Source organism: Amblyraja radiata, chromosome 3 (genome assembly GCF_010909765.2).
Source record: "Amblyraja radiata isolate CabotCenter1 chromosome 3, sAmbRad1.1.pri, whole genome shotgun sequence".
Lineage (NCBI taxonomy): Eukaryota > Metazoa > Chordata > Chondrichthyes > Rajiformes > Rajidae > Amblyraja > Amblyraja radiata.
This window is the reverse complement of record NC_045958.1, coordinates 20,469,759-20,496,179: the sequence shown is the minus strand read 5'-3', so window position 1 is coordinate 20,496,179 and position 26,421 is coordinate 20,469,759. Positions and strand designations below refer to the sequence as shown.

The 26,421-nt window shown below is 41.1% G+C and overlaps 1 protein-coding gene across 4 annotated transcripts in view; it reads left to right on the top strand.

The window, feature by feature from the left end:
- Positions 1 to 21,312, top strand: part of epb41l4a (erythrocyte membrane protein band 4.1 like 4A) — a 177,997-nt gene extending 156,685 nt beyond the window's left edge. For all 4 annotated transcript variants that reach the window (XM_033017423.1, XM_033017424.1, XM_033017422.1 and 1 more), the window contains 9 exons: positions 1,184 to 1,297; positions 6,410 to 6,460; positions 8,380 to 8,457; positions 10,644 to 10,763; positions 11,461 to 11,508; positions 14,464 to 14,532; positions 17,307 to 17,417; positions 19,959 to 20,046; positions 20,638 to 21,312. In XM_033017423.1, coding sequence (XP_032873314.1) covers positions 1,184 to 1,297; positions 6,410 to 6,460; positions 8,380 to 8,457; positions 10,644 to 10,763; positions 11,461 to 11,508; positions 14,464 to 14,532; positions 17,307 to 17,417; positions 19,959 to 20,046; positions 20,638 to 20,766 — 808 coding nt within the window. In that variant the 3' untranslated portion in view covers positions 20,767 to 21,312. The remainder of the gene's footprint in view (positions 1 to 1,183; positions 1,298 to 6,409; positions 6,461 to 8,379; positions 8,458 to 10,643; positions 10,764 to 11,460; positions 11,509 to 14,463; positions 14,533 to 17,306; positions 17,418 to 19,958; positions 20,047 to 20,637) is intronic.
- The last annotated feature ends 5,109 nt before the right edge of the window (positions 21,313 to 26,421 follow it).

Genomic DNA, 26,421 nt, shown 5'->3' with positions numbered 1-26,421 from the left:
CACCCCACTCCCCTCTCGTAAACCTATCTACCTATCCCCCCTCTCCTCCCTCCCTCTCCACCCCTCTCTCCCTTTCCCCCATCCCCTCCCTCCCCACCTCCCTCTCCCTCCTCTCCAAGGTCTAGTCCCATCCATTTACCGCTGGATTCCTGTCATCCGCGTCCAGCAGCGCCACCATCTTTGAGGAGGGCGGCCCTGACCCTGACCCTCCCCCAGGTCAAGCGCGGGGACGGATGGTACCGGGGCGCGCTGAGCACCAGGCACCGCGTCCACCAATCCAACTAACCTTTGCCCAGTTCGTGGGATTATATCAGTTCCAATTTTTTTGTATCAGTAAACAGGATTGCTAGGAGCATTAAAGCAAGTCTTTATGTCGCTGGCCAACAATATTAAACAGTCTAAAGAAGTGTAGATGACGGAAAAACAAATACGCCTGCGGGTCGGATGATTTCGGGTTCCAGGCCGGATTCGGCCCGTGGGCCGTAGGTTGCCGCCCCCTGGGCTACATCAATACCAATCTTTGCTGGGAAATCTGTTCGAGCAGATATCAATGAGATCTGCTGAACCGAAACAGTAGAGCGCATTTTCCTTCTTAAACAGAGCGCATTTTCTGGTCGTTATTCAGGTGCAGCCTTCTATATCAGTTGTGGGCAAACTAATCTTCTTTCTGGGTTTCCTTTGCTCCTATGAACTCCAGACAATCAGCGTAGAATGGCTGCCTGCTCCGATGTCTGCCTCATCACGCATCCAAGCCATGATTTATGGCAGCTAGTGGGGTTGACAATTTAACAAATTCAAGGGCTGTATGAAATCACATGAATTTACACAACTTCCAAAACTAAACAAGGTTAATTGCACAGCCACAGGAAGAATCACTAATTGCCGTGCCCATGTAGAGAAAGTCTTGCATGGAATGCAGCAGGGAATAGTTTTCTCCAATGATGCCATGGTAGATTGGTTCAGATCCCTATACCAGTGCCATTTTACTGCAGCGTTCTGTGCACAACTTTCTTTTTCTCTCCTTTGCACATCTTGTGCAAGAATATTAGCTACGAATTTTGTTATGATCTGTTGCAAATCTTTGTATTCCGAATGAAATCTATGAAATTCCTTTGTTACAGAACTATTAAATGCAGTTTGTAATATTATCTTTAATCTAGTCATCTGGATTGTTTCTTTTCAGTGGATTGTATATTTCTCCAGATGAACGCAACAAATCACCTAAGTTTCCCCACCCTAAACGGCGGACTGCTTCTGGCGGGAGTGACAATGAGTCTGCTCAGCCAGGGAGACGACGGTAAGAATAAGTGTTCAAGAAGGAACTGCAGATGCTGGAAGATCGAAGGTACACAAAAATGCTGGAGAAACTCAGCGGGCCGAAACGTCGCCTATTTCCTTCGCTCCATAGATGCTGCTGCACCCGCTGAGTTTCTCCAGCATTTTTGTGTACCGACAGTAAGAATAATGTCCCTTGATGTAATTGATTCTGTTGCTGTTTCAACAATGCCTAAAGCATGCTTGATACGAGTTTGATTTCTTGTTGCTCTTAATTTGGGGGTGCACTGTCTTCAAAAAAGGATTTTCCATTGATTTTCCACTTCTGATACTTGCCTTTGCAAGCAGCAGCACTAAACAATCTAGAGACACTGCAATGGCAGCACAGGTGGGATATTGTTGCTTATGAGAGTAGCAAGACAGTGACAAAGGGTAAAGGAAATAGTGAACAGAGTTTGCTAAGTAAAAGCACTGATGCGAGCAGGAAATGATAAATGGTAAATATATTGGCAAGCTTGCGAGGTACCAGTGGAAATGTCTGTGGGACGAGTGGAAATGTTCCTCAGGCTGCACAATATTGACAAGGATAGACACACAGTGCTGGAGTAACTCAGCGGGTCAGGCAACACAATGTCATAAGGTCATAAGTTATAGGAGTAGAATGAAACCCATTCGGCCCATCAAGTCACTCAGCCGGTCACGGTTGATCTATCTATCCCTCCTAACCCCATTCTCCTGCCTTCTCTCCATAATTTCTGACACCTGTATAAAGAATCTATCTCTGCCTTAAAAACATCCAATGACTTGGCCTCCACAGCCTTATGTGCCAAAGAATTCCACAGATTCACCACCCTCTGAATAAATACAATGCTCCTCATCTCCTTCCCAAAAGAGCATCCTTTAATTCTGAGGCTATGACCCTCTGGTCCTAGATTCTCCCACTAGTGGAAACATCCTCTCCAAATCTTCTCTATCTAAGCCTTTTACTATTTTGTATGTTTCAATGTCCCCCCCTCGTTCTTCTAAACTCCAGTGAGTACAGGCCCAGTGCCGATAAATGCTCATCATAGGTTAACCTACTCATTTCTAGGATCATACTTGTAAACCTCCTCTGGACCCTCTCCAGACCCAGCACATTCTTCCTCAAATATGTTGCCCAAAATTGCTCACAATATTCCAAATGCGGCCTTACCAGCGCCTTATAGAGCCTCAACATTACATTCCTGTATTTGAATACAAGCTGTCATGAAATAAATGAGTTTGCATTGAGTTTGCTTTCTTTACTACCGATTCGACTTGCAGATTATCTTTTGGGGAATCCTGCACCAACACTCCCAAGTCCCTTTGCACCTCCAATTGCAGGATTCTCACCCCATTTAACAAAAGGGTCTCTGCCTTTCTTCCTACGACCAAAACACTTGACTCCACACTTTGCTACACTATATTCCATCTAACACTTCTCTGCCCACTCTCCCAACCTGTCCAAGTCCTTCTGCAGAGTCCCTGCTTTCTCTACACTACCTGCCCTTCCACCTGTTTTCGTATCATCCACAAACTTGGCCACAAAGCCTTCAATCCCCTCATACAAATCATTAATGTACAACATGAAGAGTAGCGGCCCCAGCACCGACCCCTGCGGAACTCCACTAGTCACTGGTAGCAAATCAGAAAATGCCGCCTTTATTACCACTTTATTGTCTTCTGCCATCCAGCCAACCTACTAACCATGCTATTATCTGCCCTTTCAACATAGAACATATGTTGAAATGGCAGGAAATAGGTGCAGGAGTAGGCCATTCGGCCCTTCAAGCCAGCACCGCCATTCAATGTGATCATGGCTGATCATCTAAAATCAGTACCCCGTTCCTGCTTTTTCCCTATATCCCTTGATTCCTTTATCCTAAGAGCTAAATCTAACTCTCTCTTGAAAACATTGCCTTTGATACCGTGGGCTCTCATCTTCCTTCGCAGCCTCACGTGTGGCACCTTATCAATCAATCAATCAATCAATCAACCTTTATTTATCAAAAGCTTTCTGAAAATCTAAGTAAACAACATTTACTGTCTATTTACTTCTTCAAAGAATTTCAGCAAATTTGTCAAGCAAGACCTCCCCTTCACAAATCCATGCTGACTTTGGCCTATTTTATCGTAAACTTCTAAGTACTCTGTAACCTCATCCTCATCATGGACTCTAAATTCTTACCAACCACCAAAGTCAGACTAACCAGCCGATAGTTCCCACTATTCTGCTTTGCTCCATCTCTGGAGAAAAAGGATTGGTGATGTTCCGGGTCAAGACCCATCTTCAGACTTGACTTCTTCTTCAGTCCCGACCCAAAGTTTCACCCATCTTTTTTCTCCAGAGATGCTGCCCGCTGAGTTATTCCACAAATTTATGTCTATCTTTGGTATAAACCAGTATCTGCAGTTCCTCTTTTCTAAATATTGACGAGGACACAGAGAGTGTCAAAAATATGTTGTTGTTCAGTCTATTGTGCTCTGGATGCAGAAGACATGAGGGTATAGTGTAAATCTTGAAGGGATATAATCCAATCTCAAGATGAGTTTTGAGAGCTACAAACTTGGCACTTACAACCAGTGGCGGACTGGCCAGGATGTCAGCTTGCCCGATGGCAAGTGGGTCCCTGATAAAGTGGGCCCCCTATATCAAGTGGGCCCCTGATGAAGTGGGCCCCCTTTGTCTCCTGGCAACCAATATTTTTAGACCCAGTCCGCTACTGCTTATAACCAAGAGAAATGGTTGGCGAACTCCTAGTCAGGCTGAAGACACTGGTGAAGTGATGCAATATCTGGATCTTTTTAGACAGGACAATGTAGGCATCCCTGGAAATAAACTGAAACTGCTGGAAACACTCAGCAACTGTGAAAAGAGATATAGGGTTCGCATTCCACTCCCAAAGAAAGCTTGTTGGAGCCATGGCAGGCATTGTCAAAGGCCATCTAGGCCATCCAAATACTAGCGGGAAGAACTGTTACACAGACCTCCTCAACTCTGACTGTCCTCGACTCTTTCCCACAGTTACTTTTTCAGACCAACTCTTGACCAACAAAAGTTCAAAAAGACCATATCCCAACTAACAAAGTTAACAAGACAGACACAAAATGCTGGAGTAACTGAGCAGGACAGGCAGCATCTCTGGAGAGAAGGAATGGGTGACCCTTCTTCAGACTGATCACCCGAAACCTCACCAATTCCTTCTCTCCAGAGATGCTGCCTGTCCCGCTCAGGCGTGTCTATCTTTGATTTAAACCAGCGTCTGCAGTTCCTTCCTATACAAAGTTAACAAGATCTCAGGAGTGGATGATATTCACACAGTGGCAAAGAGGTTTGCCCATTTGAAAGAAGAGGAGTGACCTCAGAGATGCCTCATTATGTCCATTTCCATTAAGGCTAAAGCTCTCCTCAACTACTTCCTGCCAATGGCTGGAGAGCTGCTAACTGAATTACAGTGTTGATTTTGCAGCCGTTGTCATGAAACAACTTGAGGAAAAGTGCAGGGAGCAGCACCAACCACTACACATGACATTTTTACAATTCATTAAAGCCTGTGAATTCAATCAGGAAGGACTGGAATACCTTCCTGAAATTACAGAAGCTTGCCACCAATTTACATTTGGTACACGAGAGCATGCAAGCCATATTCCTAACTAGTGAGCCTACAACAGAGCCAAGGTTGAAGACCAGCATGGATCAAGAAAGCATCATTGTCCCAATGGTTTTCTCGATCAGCTATGCTGCACTGTCACCTCATATTTTATTATTTAATTTCCAAAAGACATGGTCTATGTTTTTGGAACTATTATAAGCATAAGGTGCAATAGTAATTAAAAATAAATAAATAAATAAATAAATAAATAAAAGGTACCAGGATCTGGTAACGGGGTGTAAAAAAACACAAAAAAAAAACAACAACAAAATAACAAAAACAGACTTCGTTGGTAGTTGGTAGTCCCCTTTCTGCGGAGTTTAATGTTATAATAGAGCGATTGTTTCTCCTTTCTTTTTCCTTCTTTTCTAGGGTCTTATTTCTTTCTTTACTTCCTTCTCTAACTTCTTTTCTAAGGGGCTATCTTTTCTCAACACTCTCTTGCACCTTCACGACTCTTGCGCACTTTCTTTACTTTCTTTACTTCTATCTTTTTCTTAAAGCTCAAAAAATGAAGCGGTACAAAAAATGTATTAAGACATATGTGTTGTGTAGTATTGTAATTTACCGTACTTCTAATAAAAAAAAAAATAAAAAAAAAAAATAAAAATATTTTATTATTTAAAGGAAAGTTCTACTGCTGCTTGTGCGAGGAGCAATATATAGGCTATATAGAACAAACCTTTGTAAGTAATCTATTCGAATAGAATAGAATAGAATGGAATCAGGCCCCAAGCCACTATATGGGTATATGTCTCACACCTTCATCTCCTGTGAGAAAAAAAATGTGCAGATTGAAAAACAGGCTTTGGTGATAAATTTTCTTGACTTAAGAAATTACAGGTTGCAGTCATTTCATAATGGTCATGGATCAAAAAATTGGAGTCAATTATACCACCAATCGCAGCTGCATGATTACAGAAACGAAGTACCTGTTTGTCGCATCTTAAGTACTCAAATCAGTCCTGCACATTGAAGTAGAATACTCCAGCGGATCCACATAGCCTATAGTTTGGACTTTTAAAATGCAAATTGTTGCTGATGTCTTCTGATAGTTCCATCTCTGTTATTTGCTTACACAAGCAGAAGCTCTGCAAGGTACACAAAAATGCTGGAGAAACTCAGCGGGTGCAGCAGCATCTATGGAGCGAAGGAAATAGGCAACGTTTCGGGCATGGCCCGAAACGTTGTCCATTTCCTTCGCTCTATAGATGCTGCTGCACCCGCTGAGTTTCTCCAGCATTTTTGTGTACCTTCGATTTTCCAGCATCTGCAGTTCCTTCTTAAACAGAAGCTCTGCAATGTAGGTGCCCTAGAAACTCCAAAAGACAACCCTACATATTGTGTATGTCGAAGCTCATTCTAAGATGAATGTGTGCAGTTCCCTCAATGGTAATCTTTGTTTGTGGCACATGCTTTAACAAATGAAGAAAATTTTGATTTAACTTGTTCAATCCAAACAGGAAAAGCCAAAATAATGGTGAAGATATTGATGCAAAGCAACATAAGAGAAGGTAAGTTTTTTTCTAAAAATGCTGATATATACATAATTGGTAGAAAATTATCACCAAAAAAGTGATTTGATGACTTTAAAAAATTTATTGGCTAATTGTTCTAAGACAAAAAATGTTGAGAAAAACTATGGTAAGTGTCTTTGTGGGCTGAGTCAATTACCTGAATCATACCAGAGCTCTGACTGTAATTGCTTCCTGTAAGGACTCCATCCCCTACTAATTCCTCCGTCAATGCCGCATCTGCTCCCAGGATGAGGTTTTCCATACCAGGGCATCGGAAATGTCCTCATTCTTCAGGGAACGGGGGTTCCCCTCCCCTACTATAGATGAGGCTTTCACCAGGGTCTCTTCCATACCCCTTAACACTGCTCTCTCTCCCCATCCCCCCACCCGTAACAAGGGCAGAGTCCCCCTAGTCCTCACCTTTCACCCCACTAGCCGTCACAAACAACAAATAGTCCTCCGTCATTTTTGCCACCTCCAACGTGACCCCACCACTCGCCATCTTCCCATCTCCCCCCGTCTGCTTTCCGCAAAGACCGCTCCCTCCGTAACTCCCTGGTCAATTCTTCCCTTCCCTCCCGCACCACACGCTCCCCGGGCACTTTCCCTTGCAACCACAAGAGATGCTACACTTGTCGCTTCACCTCCCCCCTCGACTCCATTCAAGGACCCAAGCAGTCGTTCCAGGTGCGACAGAGGTTCACCTGCACCTCCTCCAACCTCATCTATTGCATCCGCTGCTCTAGATGTCAGCTGATCTACATCGGTGAGACCAAGCGTAGGCTTGGCGATCGTTTCGCCGAACACTTCCGCTCAGTCCGCATTAACCAACCTGATCTCCCTGTGGCTCAGCACTTAACTCCCCCTCCCATTCCGAATCCGATCTTTCTGTCCTGGGTCCTCCTCCATGGCCAGAGTGAGCACCACCAGGAATTGGAGAAGCAGCACCTCATATTCCGCTTGGGCAGTTTGCACCCTAGCGGCATAAACATTGACTTCTCCAATTTCCGGTAGCCCTTGCTGTCTCCTCCCCTTCTCAGCTCTCCCTCAGCCCTCTGGCTCCTCCTCTTCCTTTTTCCTTTATTCTCCCCCCCCCCCCCCTTTTGTCTACCTCTGACTGAAATTGCTCTTTGTAAAGTAACAATCCGGGATCATTCTTTGACATATTTCCCATATATTTGGAGGATCATAAAAACAGATGGGCGGAAACTCTGCTGATAATGGCACCTGAAACTAATGCCATTTTTCAATAAATTGGGAAAAGGCCCACAGGTAGAGAATCTGGGAAACGTTGCTGCGTACAGAGAACCATATACATTTTGAATTCTCCTCTGCAAATTGCAACATGCAAAAGGAATGTCTGATATAATTTTTACAGGCAGTTAAAACTGTGGCATTCTATTGCTGAACAAAACCATAAAATGCTGGAAGCACTCAGCAGGTCAGGCAGTTATCAGAAGAAGAAAGGAAGAGTAAATATTTATTGCCATCAGGCAGAAAAATTAAGAAGACAAGTGAGGCTTTAGTTGCAGAGAATGGAAGGACTGGAGCGAACAGAGGAATTTATTTCCAAAAAATGGGCCTGTTACGCCAGTAATTCTGAAGAATCCTCACTGAGACACATAAAATCTCGACCAGGAAATATTGAATCATAATATTGAATTATAAAATCATGAACAAGAGGTATTTTTATAGTGCCAACCTGTGACAGAGGAAGTGAAATTGAAAAGTAATTTCCACGATTGATTGCAAATGTTTGAATTCCAGATTTTGCTGAACGTTTATCTCAATAATGGTGAATCCTTATAATCTTAATAATATTTAAAATGCAAAAGCTGAGCCATTATTGCTGCAACGTAGATTTTCACTGATTATCCAGGTAGTTACTACAAAGCAATGCTCCTTTTCTGGTATAGGTCCCGATCCCGTGCAAACACCAGTGGCAGTGGCAGCGAGTCTGAAAACTCAAGCAAGGAACGTAAACGACGAAACAGGTATATTTATTGGGTAATTATGCATGTTCACTCTATGCTATCCCTTGGCAACATAAAAAAGTAGAAAAAGGATAGAGGGCAAAGTATGTAATTGGCTCTGCAACCTTAACGTTAGGGAATTGTTCTCTGGTCCACGGCAGTGCTTCTTGAACTGGTGAATGGTTCACCCAAGGGCGAATGAAATTATTTTGGGGTGAATAAAGGGTGAATTACTTAATTTATTCGGATATTTATATATTTTTTTCTATACTTAAAAAAGGCACTGCCATTAAAGTGGTTAGTAAGCACTTATTGGTTTTAATGGCAGTGGAGCTGGAAATGTTATATGGTTTTTTCCTCTCTGCCTATGGTTTTCTAATTTCAAAGTAGCAGGATATTCCAAATTTACTGTAATATAACCTTTTAGAGAAGACCAGACGAGCTAGTGCGATCATGTAGTGTTTATAAATGGCAAACACTGGAGGATCGCCGTAGGTGAACTTCTAAAATATATTTGGATTTGGAAGAGCCAACTTCTGGAGAGATGTATACCAAAATATGGCAGTTGATATTTGGTGGTATTGTGAGCTTTCTCTGGGGAGAGTTATAGAAAGTTATATTAGTTGGATACAATACAATACGATACAGTACAATACAGTTTTATTCATCACAAGTGAAATGAATTTGCCAGCAGCGGTACAATGAGAAAGAACACACAAAAACACAATCAAAATTTAACACAAACATCCACCACAGCATTCATCACTGTGGTGGAAGGCGCACAATTTGGCCAGTCCTCCTCCATTTTCCCCCGTGGTCGGGACCTCAACCCTCCGCAGCTGCCGATGTGAGGCATCCAGATAATGAAAGTCAAGGTAAGTCCTGAATCAGTGCCTCCCCCACCGGAGACCCCGGCTTCAGGTTGGTGTAGGCCAGTGGTCGGTGATTTAAAGTTCGCGCCGCAGCCAGAAAGCACCGCAGACTGCAGGGCCGGCAGTCGAAGTCGAAGCTCCCCTCCAGGGATCCCCAGCGAGGGACCCCACTCTCGATGGTATCTCCACGCCGCGCCTGCAGTAGAAGTTGGCCGCGGGCCGGCAGTCGGAGTGGAAGCTTCTTAAATCATTAAGCTTCTAAAGTTATTATATCACATACTCCATGGTTTTTTTAGCCAATTTTTCAAGAAAAAACTGCAGTAATCAAAGCCCGAAAGGGTAGGATGGTGCTGAAGCCCAGTGTTTAGATGTTGGAATGGTTTTTATCATTCTAATAGAATTATTTTCCAACTCCAGTGGTAATTAAACTTTTTTATTCATTCCTAGTTTTCTTTACATTTTTCTGTTCAAAAAGTTGAATAAAATAAACACTTAAGAAATTAGTTAATTTGTGTTTATTTGCTCATGTGACAAAATAAATTATATATGAAATTATACACAAGGGAGAATGACCAAGAAATATAAGAATATTTAGTTGAGGATGAATGACATTTTGTGATAAAGACTCAAGGGTGAATGATACTGAAATAGTTTAAGAAGCACTGGTCTATGGTACCAAGTGTGCTGTACAACAGTGCAAGCACATAGTGCTCTCTGTGAAGAAGAATGTATCCCTAGGATAGAGTCATAGAGCTATACAGCATGTAACAGGCCCTTTAGCACAAGATGTACATGCTGTCCAACATGCCTATCTGAGTTAGTCCTATTTGCCTGTGTTTGGCCCTTATCCATTTCAACCTTTCTTATCCATAAATAGGATAGGAGAGTCTCCAAATTTCACTCTTGGAAAGGCTGACTCACAAACTTTCTGCCTTACAATATATTGCAGTGGAAATAGTTTCATTCTACCTACCTTACCTAATATTTGAATTGCCGATAAAATCGTCCCGTAATCTTTTAAATATTAGGGGAGAATATTTTGTTTTGTAATCTGTTGTAGTTTAACCTTTGAAGCTCTGGGGATTATGCCAGCATATTTACACTCCATTCTCCCCAAGGCACTATCTCCTTCTTTAAAGTCTGATACATGGAATTGCATGGACTACTTACGATGTCGTCCCACCCTCCTCTTGCTTCAATACTTGTGTATAAAGATATCCAGCAGGTGGCCACATTGAATACAAAATGACAATGATTTTGTCAGATAATGATTGTTTTTATTTGCTGCTAACTTCACACATTCTACCACTTTTCATTTTTGTTTTTACCGTTCAGGTCACGGCAGGAGAATGAGATGGTGGACTCTGCTCCTCAATGGGAACAAGTGCTACGACGGCAAAAGGAACGATCGTTAACTGACCACAACAACAGACGTTCAAAGCACAGATCACGATCGTATGTGTTCAAATACCTGTAAATTTAAAAAAAAAATTTGAGGAACCCATTGTGGTTCCATAAAAATGATTTATGGTTAACTTTATATTGATGCATCAAAAGTGCAACAAACTTTCCCGGCTTAAATATCTTCTAGCCATATGTTAAATAATGATAATTTTATTCTATCCTGAATAGTATGTCTTATCATTTCTATTCAGCAAACAGAACATTTTTCATCAGTGAACTTTCACATATTTCTGCATTGATCATCATTTTTTTCCTACGTTAGTGCTGATGCAATTCTAATGTGTACTTCAGAATGATGCCCACTAGGAACTGAATGAAATTTCCTAAATTTATCATTTAGCGTTTTCTGGACAGCAGGGAAAGTGGTCTTGGCTAGAAATAAACAGATTGTCCACTAAATCTTCCATCCCCTTTTATGTGCTTACACTTTTCCTCATTACCTTTGAGTGCATCAATATTTTATAACACGGCCGCAGTTAGTGTGAACCATTGCAATTATTTAGGGACTGTTAGTGTAAGATAGGCCACTGTGATCTTATATTGACTCAGGGAGAATGTGTGATAGAGAGAGAGAGAGAGAGAGAGAGAGAGAGACTGCACCTTGAGATGTGACGCATTCATAGCTGTTCCATTTTGGGATATAAATTGTATCTAAATTTAATAGTTGTTTGAATGATTGCTTTTGCAGGAGGAGCCCAGATGTACAAGCAAAAGAAGAACTGTGGAAACACATTCAGTGAGTCTGAAGTTGTTTGAATTAAGTAACATATGAATGATTTTTAGATGGATTTTCACTATCCCGTTCAGGTCGGTACACTGCAAAGAGATAAGGGAACTCATGATGCCCGTAGAACATATATCCCAAAGATGATTATTTATTTTTTAATGATTTGTTTAATTCATTGGCAATGTAGCACAACTTTCCAAGAGCCTTCCGGACCCCTTTTTAAGACACCCAAAATAAATGGCAGGCATCAAATGAAAGCAAAAAAACTGCAGATGCTGGAGATCAGAAAAACCCTGAAAATACAGGAAACACTGAGCGGGTCAGGCAACATCTGTGGAAAGAGAAGCTAATTTTACAGGTGTTGCCTATGAACCATTGTCAGAAGTCTATCAGTACTTGACTGACTTATACCAAAACGTCCTCATGAACTTTACTATAGTCAGCACTGGAGATTATTGTACGTGTTTCTCAACACATACTGAAGAATGGTCATACACTCTATTCTTAGTTTCCACACTTCTTCCAGATGGACCTTGCAATACAGCTACTGGCAGAATAGTGTCTTCTGCATATAACCATATAACAATTACAGCACGGAAACAGGCCATCTCGGCCCTTCAAGTCCATGCCGAACACTTATTCTCCCCTAGTCCCATCTACCTGCACTCAGACCATAACCCTCCATTCCTTTCCCATCCATATACCTATCCAATTTATTTTTAAATGATAAAATCGAACCTGCCTTAACCACTTCCACTGGAAGCTCATTCCACACAGCCACCACTCTCTGAGTAAAGAAGTTCCCCCTCATGTTACCCCTAAACTTCTGTCCCTTAATTCTCAAATCATGTCCTCTTGTTTGAATCTTCCCTACTCTCAATGGGAAAAGCTTATCCACGTCAACTCTGTCTATCCCTCTCATCATTTTAAAGACCTCTATCAAGTCCCCCCTAACCTTCTATCGCTCCAAAGAATTAAAGCCCTAACTTGTTCAACCTTTCTCTGTAACTTAGTTGCTGAAACCCAGGCAACATTCTAGTAAATCTTCTCTGTACTCTCTCTATTTTGTTGACATCCTTCCTATAATTAGGCGGATGTCAACAAAATAGAGAGATATGAAACTTCTTGAGATGAGGTGACTTTGTTCCATTCCAAATTTGTCGATTTTCAAGTGAGAATTGAAGACATGGAGAGCAGTGAGTTGAATGTGGAGGATACTAATATGTGAGCGAATTTTGACATCAGAAGGATTTGGTATTGGGTCTCTTGAAAGAGTATTATGGTGGACAAGTCTCCAAGGACTGATAGGACTATCTTAGGTTATTGAGAGAGGCAAGTGAGGAGATTGCTGGGATCATTGCCATTCCTAGCCACAGGAGAGATCCCAGAGGACTGGGAGTTGCCAGTGTTGTTCCTTTGTTGAAGAAGGGAAATGGGGATACTCCAGGAAATTATAGGTGGTGTGCCACCCATCAGTGGTAAGAAAACTATTGGAAAGGATCCTCAGAGCTAGGATTACTTGCATTTGGAAGAGATTGGGGTAATTAGGGATAGTCAGCATAGATTTGTGCAGAGCAGGTCATGTATTACAAACTTGATTCAGTTTTTGAAAGGTGACGAATGGCATTGATGAGGGTAGGGGCAATGTATATTGTCTACAGACTTCAGTAAGTTATTTATCAAGGTCCCTCATGTTAGGCTGATCCAGAAGGTCAGGATGCATAGAATCCACGATAATATGGTAGATTAGATTCAGAACTGGTTTACCTATGGAACACTGAGAGTAGTGGTGGAGGAATTTCATTTTAGCTGGAGGAATGTGACGAGTGGTGTACTACAGGGATCAATGCTGGGACTTCTGTTTGTGAAACATATATAAATGTTTTGGTTGCAAATGTAGATGAGTTGGTTAGTAACTTTGCAGATGATACAAAAATTGGTGGAGTTATAGACAATGAAAAAGGCCGTAAAGAAATAGCAAGGTATAGATCAGTTACAGATATAGGTGAATGAAATGGTAGATGGAGTTTATTCTGGTCAAGTGTGAGGTTTTGTACTTTGGGAGGTCTAATGTAAGGGAAAATAGACAATTAGTCGGGCTGGACTCTTAACAGCATTGATGTACAGAGGGATCTTGACATTCAAGTCCATAACCCTTGAAAGTGGCAACACGTAGATAGATTGGTAAAGAAGGCTTCTGGTAATCCATGCCTTCATCATTCGGGACATTTTAGTTAGGCTGCAATTGGAGTATCATGAGAGGTGCTGCCTGCCCCATTGCAGGAAGGAAGTGGATGGTTTGGAGAGAGTACAGAAGAGATTTATCAGGATGCTCAGATTAGAGGGTATTAGATACGAGGAGAGGTTGCTTAAGGTTCAAATGAGTTTGACTGATTTTTTCAATTTTGGCATTGTAAACTACAAGTTTTTGCTCTTCAAACCACACATGGACATGCCTTTCTGCCCACTACTTTCCCCATTAAGAATGTCCTGGTGATTCCATTCTTAAGAAAAGGATATATTTTTAAATAGCCTAAGTATCCAATAAACTAATTCCCATTCACACAAGAATTCACAATATAACATGATTTTTAAATCTCACTGTCATGAATTTATATGCCAAGATGGATGAATTTAATGTTTTAATTCTCATAAATTAATCTAGAAACATCCACCCAAAATATAATCAAATTATTGTTTTTTGCACAATACATGTTAGATTAAAGTAATGTCGCACACTACGGCCAGTAAGTAACAATAACTTTTTGCAATGCTGAGCAACTTTTTGATTATCCCTTGCCTCTTCAAATGGCTTCAGACAAGAAAACTATTTAGGGATGCGATTTAAAAATATACGGGAAAAAGTAGAGCATAGTGACAACTAATCCTTTTCTATACAGCTTCCGGATATTAAAGTGAAACTTCATTTGGCATTGCGATTATAATACCTTATTTTCTTCCCAGACGGGAGCTGATTGATCCAGGTGGTTTAACAGAACAAGAGCTGAAAGAGATACCATACACCAAAGTGGAGTGAGTTGATTTGTTTAATATACTCTAATGTACTTGCTGTTCATTTCAGGTACCTTATTATATGTCATGAATTATTTAAAAATTCACAGTATTGCTAATAATAGTGAATGAGCTCAAGTATTGAGTTTCACTCAGATTCCACATCTACAGCCTCTTGTGTATCAGAAAATGTTGAACTGGTGTTTGCATTGGTCTACATAGGAAGAAATGATCAAAAACATTTAATGTTTTTGCGGTCCATCTGATGGTACTAGAAAAGTAATCTTCAGTGAACTGAAGGCCCTTTATTGATGCCTGAATATAATGTGGAAACATGCTAGGTCATCCACTTAGCAGAAAAGCAGAGCATTTTTTTAAAGCAACAAGAGATTGGATAATGACATTGTTCAAAGGGACCTGGGGTTTATTACTACACATGTAACTGAAAGCCAACATGCAAGTGCAACAAGCAATTGAGAACGCAAATTTGAGAATATACGAGAATTTGAATGCAAGAATAAGAGTATTATGAAGTTATGTCGGATCTTGATGAGATCACACCTGGAGTTTTACATACAGTCTCCTTATTGAAGATACTTTCCACAGAGGGAGTATCGTAGATTCACTTTATAGGTCTGAAGAAGGGTCTCGACCCGAAACTTCACCCATTCCTTCTCACCAGAGATGCTGCCTGTCCCACTGAGTTAAGGGCCTGTCCCACTTGCATGCGATTGCAGGCATTTGGCGCGACCAAACGGAAGCGGAGTTCGTGCTAAGTACGCGCAAAGTTCGCGCTAAATTCTCCCGTGACCTAATTTGCGTCATACTCTCCAATCAGCTGGGCAGGAGGCGGGCCGACTGAATTGGGCATCGCATGGCATCAGGCGGGTGACGTCGTCACCATGCAACGCCACGCCGGGCGGTGATGTCATCGCGCAACGCCACGCGCTAGGCGTACACCATCAAGACGCTGCGTACGACCACAATGCGACTGTGTGCCGACAGGCCGTTGGCGCGCGAAGATTCCAGACATTGTCAGATTTTCGGAGCCCCGCGCGATGTCAGGACCAGCCCCGCACAACTCCGCGCTTCTACGTGGGACCGGCCCCGCGCGGCCATATGGTGCCCGTATGCCTCAAGCGACAAACGCATGCAATCGCATGCAAGTGGGACAGGCCCTTTACTCCAGCATGTGTTTACAGTTGGTTCACTTGACTGATTTGACGATTCTGCTGAAAATGGCAGTTTTGGCATTTTAGAAGAGATTGGGAGAGTTAGGTCTGTATTCTCCAAAGGTTAAAAAATTCTTAAAGGGGCTTGTCTGGTGAGATGCAGGGAGGATGCTTGCGTTGACTGAGGAATCTAGAACCAGAGTCGGAGGATCAGAATAAGGGACGTTGTTTATTGAGAAGAAGAGAGAATTAGATAGAGCTTTAGGGGCTAGTGGAATCAAGGGATATGGGGAGAAGGCAGGCACGGGTTATTGATTGGGGACGATCAGCCATGATCACAATGAATGGCGGTGCTGGCTCGAAGGGCCGAATGGCCTCCTCCTGCACCTATTTTCTATGTTTCTATGTAAGTGCAATATCATCTTTCGAATTCTCCAGCAGGAAGGGATGCGAACATTTAGTTCATTCAAAGTTCAATGGTATCCTGGAAACTTGAGGAATCGAGGGAAATAAATTAGTGCAGGAAGATGATGCAAAGGTAGAATATAGTTTGTGATCTTGCTGAATGGTGAAACAGGTGCGAAAGGCCAGATAGCCAATATGTGCTCCTTGTTTCAGTAGCTAATATTGGTGCAGGTCAGCTTGTGGAGTGGGAGAGGCAAAGAAAAATTACCTAATTAAAGGGTCAATTAAAAAAAGACTGCAATGTTTTTGATTCTCAATCACTATGTTCAAGAAGGTGATTAATTGATCTTTAGATATTGTGGGAATCAATGGATAATATGGTAATTAGTGCTGAGGGTGAAGATCACCCATGCTCGTAATGAAACGTGGAGCAGTCATGAAGGAGCGGATAGCCTGCTCATGCATCCAATTCTGATGTTCATGACCTCAGAACATTCCAAACACTTGACAGGCAATGAACTGCTTTTGAGTAGGAGTGGTTATTATTGTTATGTTATATAAGGACAGCCAACCTTAGAACGATCCCACAATCACTAATATTATAACCATTAGATCATTTCCTTTGATATGATTGAGGGATAAATGTTGGCCAGGAATTAATTTGCTTTCTTACATTTAATGCAAGCGTATATTTTGCAACCATATGGGAGGACCACTGAGGCCATAGTTTTAAGATCTTATGTCCGTCACACACTGCCTTAGTGTTTTGCTGGAGTTTTAATCTAAGTCTCGTGCTCAAGTTTATTAAAGGGGGATTAGAGCCAGGCACTTTTTGATTAAGAGACAAAAGTGTGATTGATGTACTAAACCAAAGCTGATATTTGTGAGATTCATGATTTCAGGTGGTATCAACTTTAACATGAAACTTATGAAATTGAATATCCAGTTAAGTGTAGGCTTACACTTACAGATTTGTCCATAGGGAGATGCACCGGAGAGCTGATAATGTCCTCTGGGGCTATTCCTGCAAGAATCACCACTGTGAGGAAATAAATCAAAAGAAAATAGAGAGAGAAGTGTTTCACATGAATCTGTTATAACAAATATATGACCAGTAATTAAACATAAGCATTCTTTAGCAGAAGAATACAATCGTGCATTTTTTTTATTTGTGATGATTTTCTGTTTCCTGGTCATTTAAATATATTCTGTCTCCAGGACTCAAGGTAACCCGGTACGAATCCGGCATTCACATTCACCGCGAAGCTTCCGACAGTACCGCCGCTCCCAGTGTTCCGATGGTGAACGATCTGTTCTGTCAGAAGTAAAGTATGTATTTTTTAAATCCATAATTGTATCTGTTGGCTCAAACAAGTTTAATCCTGGGGGGGGGGGATATTGGAAATAAACCACTTTTATTTGACCCTTTCATCTGCAGTACAGTCAGAGCAGCCCTCCACAAAGCAACATACTTGTAGTCAACAGTACTTTGTATTAGAGAGAAGCAACATGCTTGTTCTAATCCATCTCTCCATGGATGCTGCTTGTCCCGCTGAGTTACTCCAGCTTTTTGTGTCTACCTTCGATTTAAACCAACATCTACAGTTCTTTCCTATGCATAATGCTTGTTCTTACTGCAGTTCCATGTGTGGTGTTTTGAGTCGAAAAAATTGATGATTTATCTCCCTTTTGCAATGGTGAATGGTAAACTGTTGATTGTTGCAATATGTCCTGGTGCAGACTGGTAGATTCCAAAGCATAGACATTCATTACTATGTTCACCTTGAGGGCATTGTCAACATGACTCTTCATTTGCTGTGAGCTTGCATTTGAGGCTTCAGCAAGTGGAATATTTCAGTAAAGTAATTTGCTGCTGAGAATCTGTCTCCAACTCCACCTTACCCTTTTTGAGTTATCTTTGTCAGGTTACGTTACTAGAAGAATGCATACGTGCACTTGTGTTGGGGTGCAACCTAGTTTACAGGTCGAGGCAAAGCCCATCAGCAGATGCCTTATCACTCCTGCTTCTAATTTGTCTGTCTGCACATTGATTGATGTGATTTGCCTATTCTGCATTCTGCAGTGGAGCCTGATTAGCTCAAGCTTAACAGAACAAAAATACATGAAATGCAAAAAACTGCTATTATTGAAAACTTGAAATAAAAACAAAAATGCTCTATATACTGAGCAAGCCAGATGGCATTTGCAGGGAGGTAAATGGAGTTAATGCTTTTCAGCAGAATTGAAGGTGTTGAATTCAGGTTGGATCTGTTTTTTCAAAGATTATAGATTATTTCCCATAAATTTCACTGATTCAATTATAAAGGTGCAATTCGGACAGGATCTGCAAAACGGTTCATTCCAACAGGTTTGTGCTCTTGGGCTTGTTTAGAGTGGAACCAGGAAATCTCCAGCTGGCCAAAGTTTGGTTTGAAAGTTTGGGTATTTTATGTTGGAATTGGAAATGCCGTAATCCCATATTTGACTGCCAAAAATTGTCTTTTGGAACTGACGAGCTAGTTGGCAGAAAGCATATCTACATAGGACATGATAAAGTTTTTTGTTATTTTTTCTTTGCAATGTAGTTCGCTTTAATTTTCAGAAGTGTACTTCTTAAAGCGTGGCTTGAGATATTTCCATTTTCAAACCCAATCTTTTCTGAATGATTACTAAATGAATGCTAAATTATGGGTAATTTAATATTGAGTCCATGCACAGTCCTTTCTTAAAAAGAGATTCCCTCCAATCCACAGGAACTGGTCCTGAATCTATAGAACATTGGAAAATTATCACCAATGTGTCCACGATTTCTCGAGCCACTTCCTTAAGTACCCTAGGATGCAGACCATCAGACCCTGGGGATTTATCAGCCTTCAGTCCCATCAGTCTACCCAGCACCATTTCCTGCCTAATGTGGATTTCCTTCAGTTCCTCCGTCACCCCAGATCCTCTGGCCACTACTATATCAGGAAGATTGTTTGTGTCCTCCTTAGTGAAGACGGAACCAAAGTACCTTATCAACTCATCTGCCATTTCCTTGTTCCCCATAATAAATTCGCCTTTTTCAGTCTTCAAGGGTCCAACTTTGGTCTTAACTAATTTTTTCCTCTTCACATACCTAAATAGTGCAGAAATAATAAAGTGTATTCTAATAGATACATAGAAAATAGGTGCAGGAGTAGGCCATTCGGCCCTTCGAGCCTGCACCGCCATTCAATATGATCATGGCTGATGATCCAACTCAGTATCCTGTACCTGCCTTCTCTCCATACCCCCTGATCCCTTTAGCCACAAGGGCCACATCTAACTCCCTCTTAAATATAGCCAATGAACTGGCCTCAACTACCTTCTGTGGCAGAGAGTTCCAGAGATTCACCACTCTCTGTGTGAAAAATGTTTTTTTCATCTCGGTCTTAAAGGATTTCCCCCTTATCCTTAAGCTGTGACCCCTTGTCCTGGACTTCCCCAACATCGGGAACAATCTTCCTGCATCTAGCCTGTCCAATCCCTTAATGACATCCCTCTATAAATTTAAAGCATATTTTGAACTAACCTTTTATATCAATAAGGATAGCCGAAAGAGGAATATGTTCAATGTCCATATGCTTATATTCCTGGAGTAATTTTCAATCCTGTTTTAAAGAAAAGATTTTGTCATATTTGTGGAATAGTTTTCACATGTTTAGTCATGGATTTTAGTGGTCAGTGTATTAATTACAAATGTACACGATGCCTTTATACCTATTGCAATACTAAATTAATGGCTGAGTGAATATAAATTAGTTTTGATTACTGATTAATAAAAATGTCAGTACTTTAAATTTTGATGCCTCATATTATAACGGAGCAGATATATCCATCTGTTTATAGCTCGAGAGCTGATCTTGTGCCACCACTATCAGTGACCCGTGCCTCAGATGTTCAAGGCCCTCATGGATCATCTGCACCATTGAATCAAGTAAGGTTTAAACAAACCATTCATAAAGTGTTTATAGAGCCACATGATGTTCTGGGGCATGTGTAATTGTTAAGAAAATACCCCCAACCGTGGGGAATGTACCAGAAGTTGATGATGTGATTGGAAAAACAGGGTCTTACTTAATGGGTAGACACATTGAGAAATATGGCATTCTATAATTCTCCATGGAGTTAAAGAATACTAGAAAATCTATGGGCAACTTATTTGTAAAAATAAGTACACGATTCTAAAAAAATCTTAAACTTAAATATGAAGAATATGTTTATGCTTTACTAACATATATCTGCGTGAATATTTTTACACATTTTTTCCCTCCTACTACAAAAAAAGATTAATTAATAAAGAGTGGGCATTGTGAATCAAAAATTCATATATTAAATGATGGAACACATGAGTAATTTTTGAAGTAGAACTTATTTTAAGAAATGGTATGTAATCTCTTTATTTTGAAAAGATTTAATACTATTATTATCTTACAAACAAAGTTACTAATTTTCATTTTGGTGGTATATAAATTGCATGTTAATAAATAGGTGAGCATGACATCTTTTTTTATTTCTCTGTAATCAGAAGCGAAATAAATCTGAAGGATGTACAACGGAAAGAAAGGTTCAACCTTCAAGTGATAACTGGGATTCAAAATACAATGTTAAAACATCCAGAACTATACAGACAATGAGGATAAAGAACGAGACCTGATTACCTTTAACTTGTCAGGAATTGAAGGAATTGTCCCCCATGTCATGATGTACCGAGGATTCCAGCATCGCCTTGAGAGAAAACTTGTTTTGAAACTGGTTCAATATTACACATCCTGTTTCTGGATTTTATACTGATCTCATATATATTGACAACTGATTTTGGGACCAAGTACCTCCTTTTTTAAATATATTTTCGAAAAACAGTTATGGAAAACTTTTCTATGTTTCTGTTTGTACTGAAATATTCATTATTGACCCTTGATACACTTGAACAATGTTAAGCATACAAATTTATTTAACATATCTAAGGTTTATCTATTGCATTCAATGCTTTCCACACAGTGCTCTCATGACATCATTCTCAATTGAATGCACCAGGTTAAAAATTGTATTTCCTCTTATAAATGAATGATTTGTGTATTACTTGTATGTCTCAATACATTTTATTAGTATTATTTGTTTAGCATTTCTAGACCGCAGAAACATTTACTTAGATGTTTTGCATTCCATTCCCTAGTGTACTGTCAATAAATAAGTGAAACCATTTGTGTGATATCGTTTTTATATGGAGTATAAATTGATCATACTTCATGCTTCACCAAACTAAAAATATAATACATGAATATCTGTTGTTCCTGATGAGAAGAAAGCTTATAGAAGTGATCTCAAATAATTTAATTTCTGAAAACATCCTATGCTTAGAGATTAACAAATGTCTTTGATTTGCATGTACCTGTACTTAATTTCAATTTTACTAAATTCAATTCCATTGAAACCTGTTATTTAGTGTTACTCAGATGACCAGAATTGTTGGCATATTTTTAAAGTTTATTGTGAATTCTTCAAAAAATTCATGTGCATATTGAATACAAATTGAACATGCATGAAACTTGAATATATTTGCTAAAAGATAAAATTATCAGAATTATAATAACAAAGCATTGTGCCTGTGTAATGCATAAATTACACAAGACATTTGCAAACATTTTGTTTTTGTGCCCATATCTAGAGCAAATCCAACCGACCAGTACATTGGGCCAGTCACTTCCTGCTCCCACTGTACTTTATGCCCAGATGGCATCATAAAAATAGCATTGCTGAGTTACCAACATACATTGAATCAAGAGGTGCCTATCTCAGTTTTTGCCTACAATTAAACAAGGAGAATCCAGAACCATGTGAAAATTGAAGGATTCCCTCTGTAACATTGATTTAGTTCCACTGATTCCATGAAAGTGATATATCGATGCTGCCACTATATGCTGTGATCTGTTTGTTGCCTCAATAATCAAAGTGGCAGCAGCTCGATCGTAGCATTTGATGCCTTGATGCTTCAAACCTGTTTCTTCTCTGGTTTCCACCACCCCAGTAGTGCCCTATTTACTCTGGATATTCTGGGCAACCAGTATAGTTGCCATGGAATGAGCTTCGCACCTATACATCCTTACTGCCCTACAGGGAAATGCCTGAAATCAGGCATTAGCTGCTATCTGCAAGCGCATGTCAACGTTTCCAAACAAAAGTCAGGAACTGATGCTTTTAAATGGGAATATACTATAACAGCAACGATTTTTAAATTGTAGATTTCCCAATTTGGCAACATTTTTTATGACATCTAATTTGGCATTTTGACCATCAGGAGGATCGGGACTGAGACCTGAATATTCAGGGTTATACGTCCTATAGAAAGGATAGGCAGGTGGGCAGAGGTGGTGGGGTAGCTCTGTTGGTGAGGGATGAAATTCAGTCCCTTGCGAGGCGTGACATAGGGACTGATGATGTAGAGTCGCTGTGGATAGAATTGAGGAATTGTAAAGGTAAGAAGACACTAATAGGAGTTATATACAGGACCCCAAACAGTAGCCTGGATATAGGGTGCAAGTTGCAGCAGGAGTTAAAATTGGCATGTAACAAAGGTAATGCCACTGTGGTTATGGGAGATTTTAATATGCAAGTAGACTGGGAAAATCAGGTTGGTTCAGGACCCCAAGAAAGGAAGTTTGTAAAGTGCCTCCGAGATGGATTCTTAGAGCAGCTTGTAATGGAGCCGACCAGAGAAAAGGCAATTTTGGACTTAGTGTTGTCTAATGAACCAGATTTAATAAGGGAGCTCAAGGTAAAGGAACTGCTAGGAGATAGTGACCATAATATGATAAGTTTTAATCTGCAATTTGAGAGGGAGAAGGTTAATTCAGAGATGTCAGTGTTGCAGTTGAACAAAGGGGACTATGAAGGCTTGAGAGAGGGGCTGGCCAAGGTCGGCTGGAAAAGGATCCCAGCAGGAATGATGGTGGAACCGCAATGACAGGAATTTCAGGGCATAATCCAGAAAATGCAGGATCATTTCATTCCAAAGATGAAGAAAGATTCTAAGGGGAGTAAGAGGCAACCGTGGCTGACAAGGGAAGTTAGGGATGGAATAAAACTAAAAGAAAGGTGTATAACATAGCAAAGAGTAGCGGGCAGCCAGAGGATTGGAAGGTTTTCAAAGGATAATAGAAGGTAAGAAAAAGGCAATACGGGGTGAAAAGATGAAGTACGAGGGCAAGCTGGCCAAGAATAGCAAGCTGGCCAAGAAGGATAGTAAAAGCTTCTTTAGGTACGTTAAGAGAAAAAGATTAGTAAAGACAAATGTGGGTCCATTGAAGGCAGAAACAGGTGAAACTATTATGGGGAACAATGAAATGGCAGAAGAGTTGAACAGGTACTTTGGTTCTGTCTTCACTAAGAAAGACACAAACAATCTCCCAGATGTACTAGAGGACAGAGGATTTAAGGAGACTGAAACTGAACTGAAAGAAATTTGCATTAGGCGAGAAACATTATTAGGTAGACTGATGGGACTGAAGGCTGATAAATCCCTAGGGCCTGATGGTCTGCATCCCAGGGTACTCAAGGAGGTGGCTCTAGAAATTGTGGATGCATTGGTGATCATTTCCAATGTTCTATAGATTCAGGATCAGTTCCTGTGGATTGGAGGATAGCTAATGTTATCCCACTTTTCAAGAAACGAGCAAGAGAGGAAACGGGGAATTATAGACCAGTTAGCCTGACTTCAGCGGTCGGGAAGATGCTGGAGTCAATTATTAAAGAAGTAATAATGGGGCATTTGGATAACAATATAAAGATTGGTCCAAGTCAGCATGGATTTATGAAGGGGAATTCCTGCTTGACTAATCTGGAATTTTTTGAGGATGTGACAAGTAAAATGGATGAAGGAGAGCCAGTGGATGTAGTGTATCTGGACTGTCAGAAAGCCTTTGATAAGGTCCCACACAGGAGATTAGTGGGCAAAATTAGAGCACATGGTATTGGGGGTAGGGTATTGACATGGATAGAGAGTTGGTTGGCAGACAGGAAACAAAGAGTAGGAATAAACGGGTCCCTGTCAGAATGGCAGGCAGTGCCGAGTGGAGTGCTGCAAGGCTCAGTGCTGGGGCCGCAACAATTAGTTGTAACAACATTTCATGATATCAAGTACTATGAAGTACTACTTCACCATCACAGTTTAACTGAAATGGGTTTTTTTCCTAATGCTTTCTGCTATTACAAATTCTGCGATTGATAATGGACAATAGGTGCAGGAATAGGCCATTCGGCCCTTCGAGCCAGCAGCGCCATTCACTGTGATCATGACTGATCATCCCTAATTCCTGCCTTCTCCCCATATCCCCTGACTTTGCTCTCTTTAAGAACCTTATCTAACTCTCTTTTAAAGGAATCAAGGGAACCGGCCTCCACCGCCCTCTGAGGCAGAGAATTCCACGGACTCACAACTCTCTGTGTGAAAAAGTGTTTCCTCGTCTCCGTTCTAAATGGCTTATCCCTTATTCTTAAACTGTGGCCCCTGGTTCTGGACTCTCCCAACATCGGGAACATGTTTCCTGCCTCTAGCGTGTCCAAACCCTTAATAATCTTATATGTTTCAATAAGATATCCTCTCGTCCTTCTAAACTCCAGAGTATACAAGCCCAGCTGCTCCATTCTGTCAGCATATGACAGTCCCGCCATCCCTGGAATTAACCTTGGAAACCTACGCTGCACTCCCTCAATAGCAAGAATGTCCTTCCTCAAATTAGGGGACCAAAACTGCACACAATACTCCAGGTATGGTCTCACTGGGGCCTTGTACAACTGCAGAAGGACCTCTTTGCTCCTATACTTAACTCCTCTTGTTTTGAAGGCCAACATGCCATTCACTTTCTTCAATGCCTGCTGTACCTGCATGCATACTTTCATTGACTGATGAACAAAGATGTCCAGATCCCGTTGTACTTCCCCTTTTCCCAACTTGACACAATTTGGATAATAATCTACCTTCCTGTTTTTGCTACCGAAGTGGATAACCTCACATTTATCCACATTAAACTGCATCTGCCATGCATCTGCCCACTCACTCAACCTGTCCAAGTCACCCTGCATTCCCATAGCATCCTACTCACAGTTCACAGGAACTGATCCTGAATATAGAACTTTGGAAAATGATCAAAATGCGTCCACGATTGCTAGAGCCACTTCATTAAGTACCCTGGGATGCAGACCATCAGGCCCTGGGGATTTATCAGTCTTCAGTTCCATCAGTCCACCCAACACCATTTCCTGCCTAATGTGGATTTCCTTCAGTTTCTCCATCACCCCAGATCCTCTGGCCACTAGTACATCAGTAGATTGGTCCCATCTGATCTGTGAGGGCAGTTTTCCCAGAGAGACTGGATGGAACATATTCAGAATTCATGAAGTTAGGCACAACCATAGCCAACCAAACAGAAGGAGCACAATGTACTGAGCACAACTGCCTATTTAAATGCACATTAAAATGTTGGCTGGCTGGCTCTGATTCAATTTGATTACAGTGTTTTGAGAATTTTTGTCTCCTCAGCGGCTGCATGGTTAAACTCTAGGTCACAGAGTGGTAGAGCACGGAAACAGACCCTTCGACGAAACTCATCCATGCCGACCAATATGTCCCACCTAAGTTATAAACAAAAGGACAAAACTTGAATGTTGATTTCTCTAACTTCAAGTAACCCTTGCTTTCACTCTCTCTCCATCTCCCCCACCCTAGTTCCCCGACTAGTTTCACTGTCCTCCTGATAAATTTAGTGTTTTGTAATGCCTCTGTTGTCATTCCCCTCAGCCAACAATGAACCATTCTACATTTCCTTGAGCATTGTCTGCTTTGATCTATTGTTTTCACACCTTGCCCATCCATGTCTCTCTCCCTTGACTCTCAGTCTGAAAAAAGGATTCGACCCGAAACATCCCACTGAGTTAAGGGCCTGTCCCACTTTCACGACCTAATTCACGACCTTTTTTACTCGTGGACATTTTTCATCATGCTAGAAAAACGGCCCGACCTACTTGATGCCACGAGTACCTACGACTAGCGTCACGGCCTGCTACGACCTACCTACGACCTCCTACAACCTCGTGATGACCATGCTGCAAGTATGAGTCAAGGGCAAACTCGGCAGAGGTCGTGAATTAGGTCGTGAAAGTGGGACAAGCCCTTTACACCATCTTTTGGTGTCTCTTTTATAAGGTTAATTCCCGGGATGGCGGGTCTGTCATATGATGAGAGAATGGAGCAGCTGGGCTTGTACACTCTGGAGTTTAGAAGGATGAGAGAGGATCTCATTGAAACATATAAGAT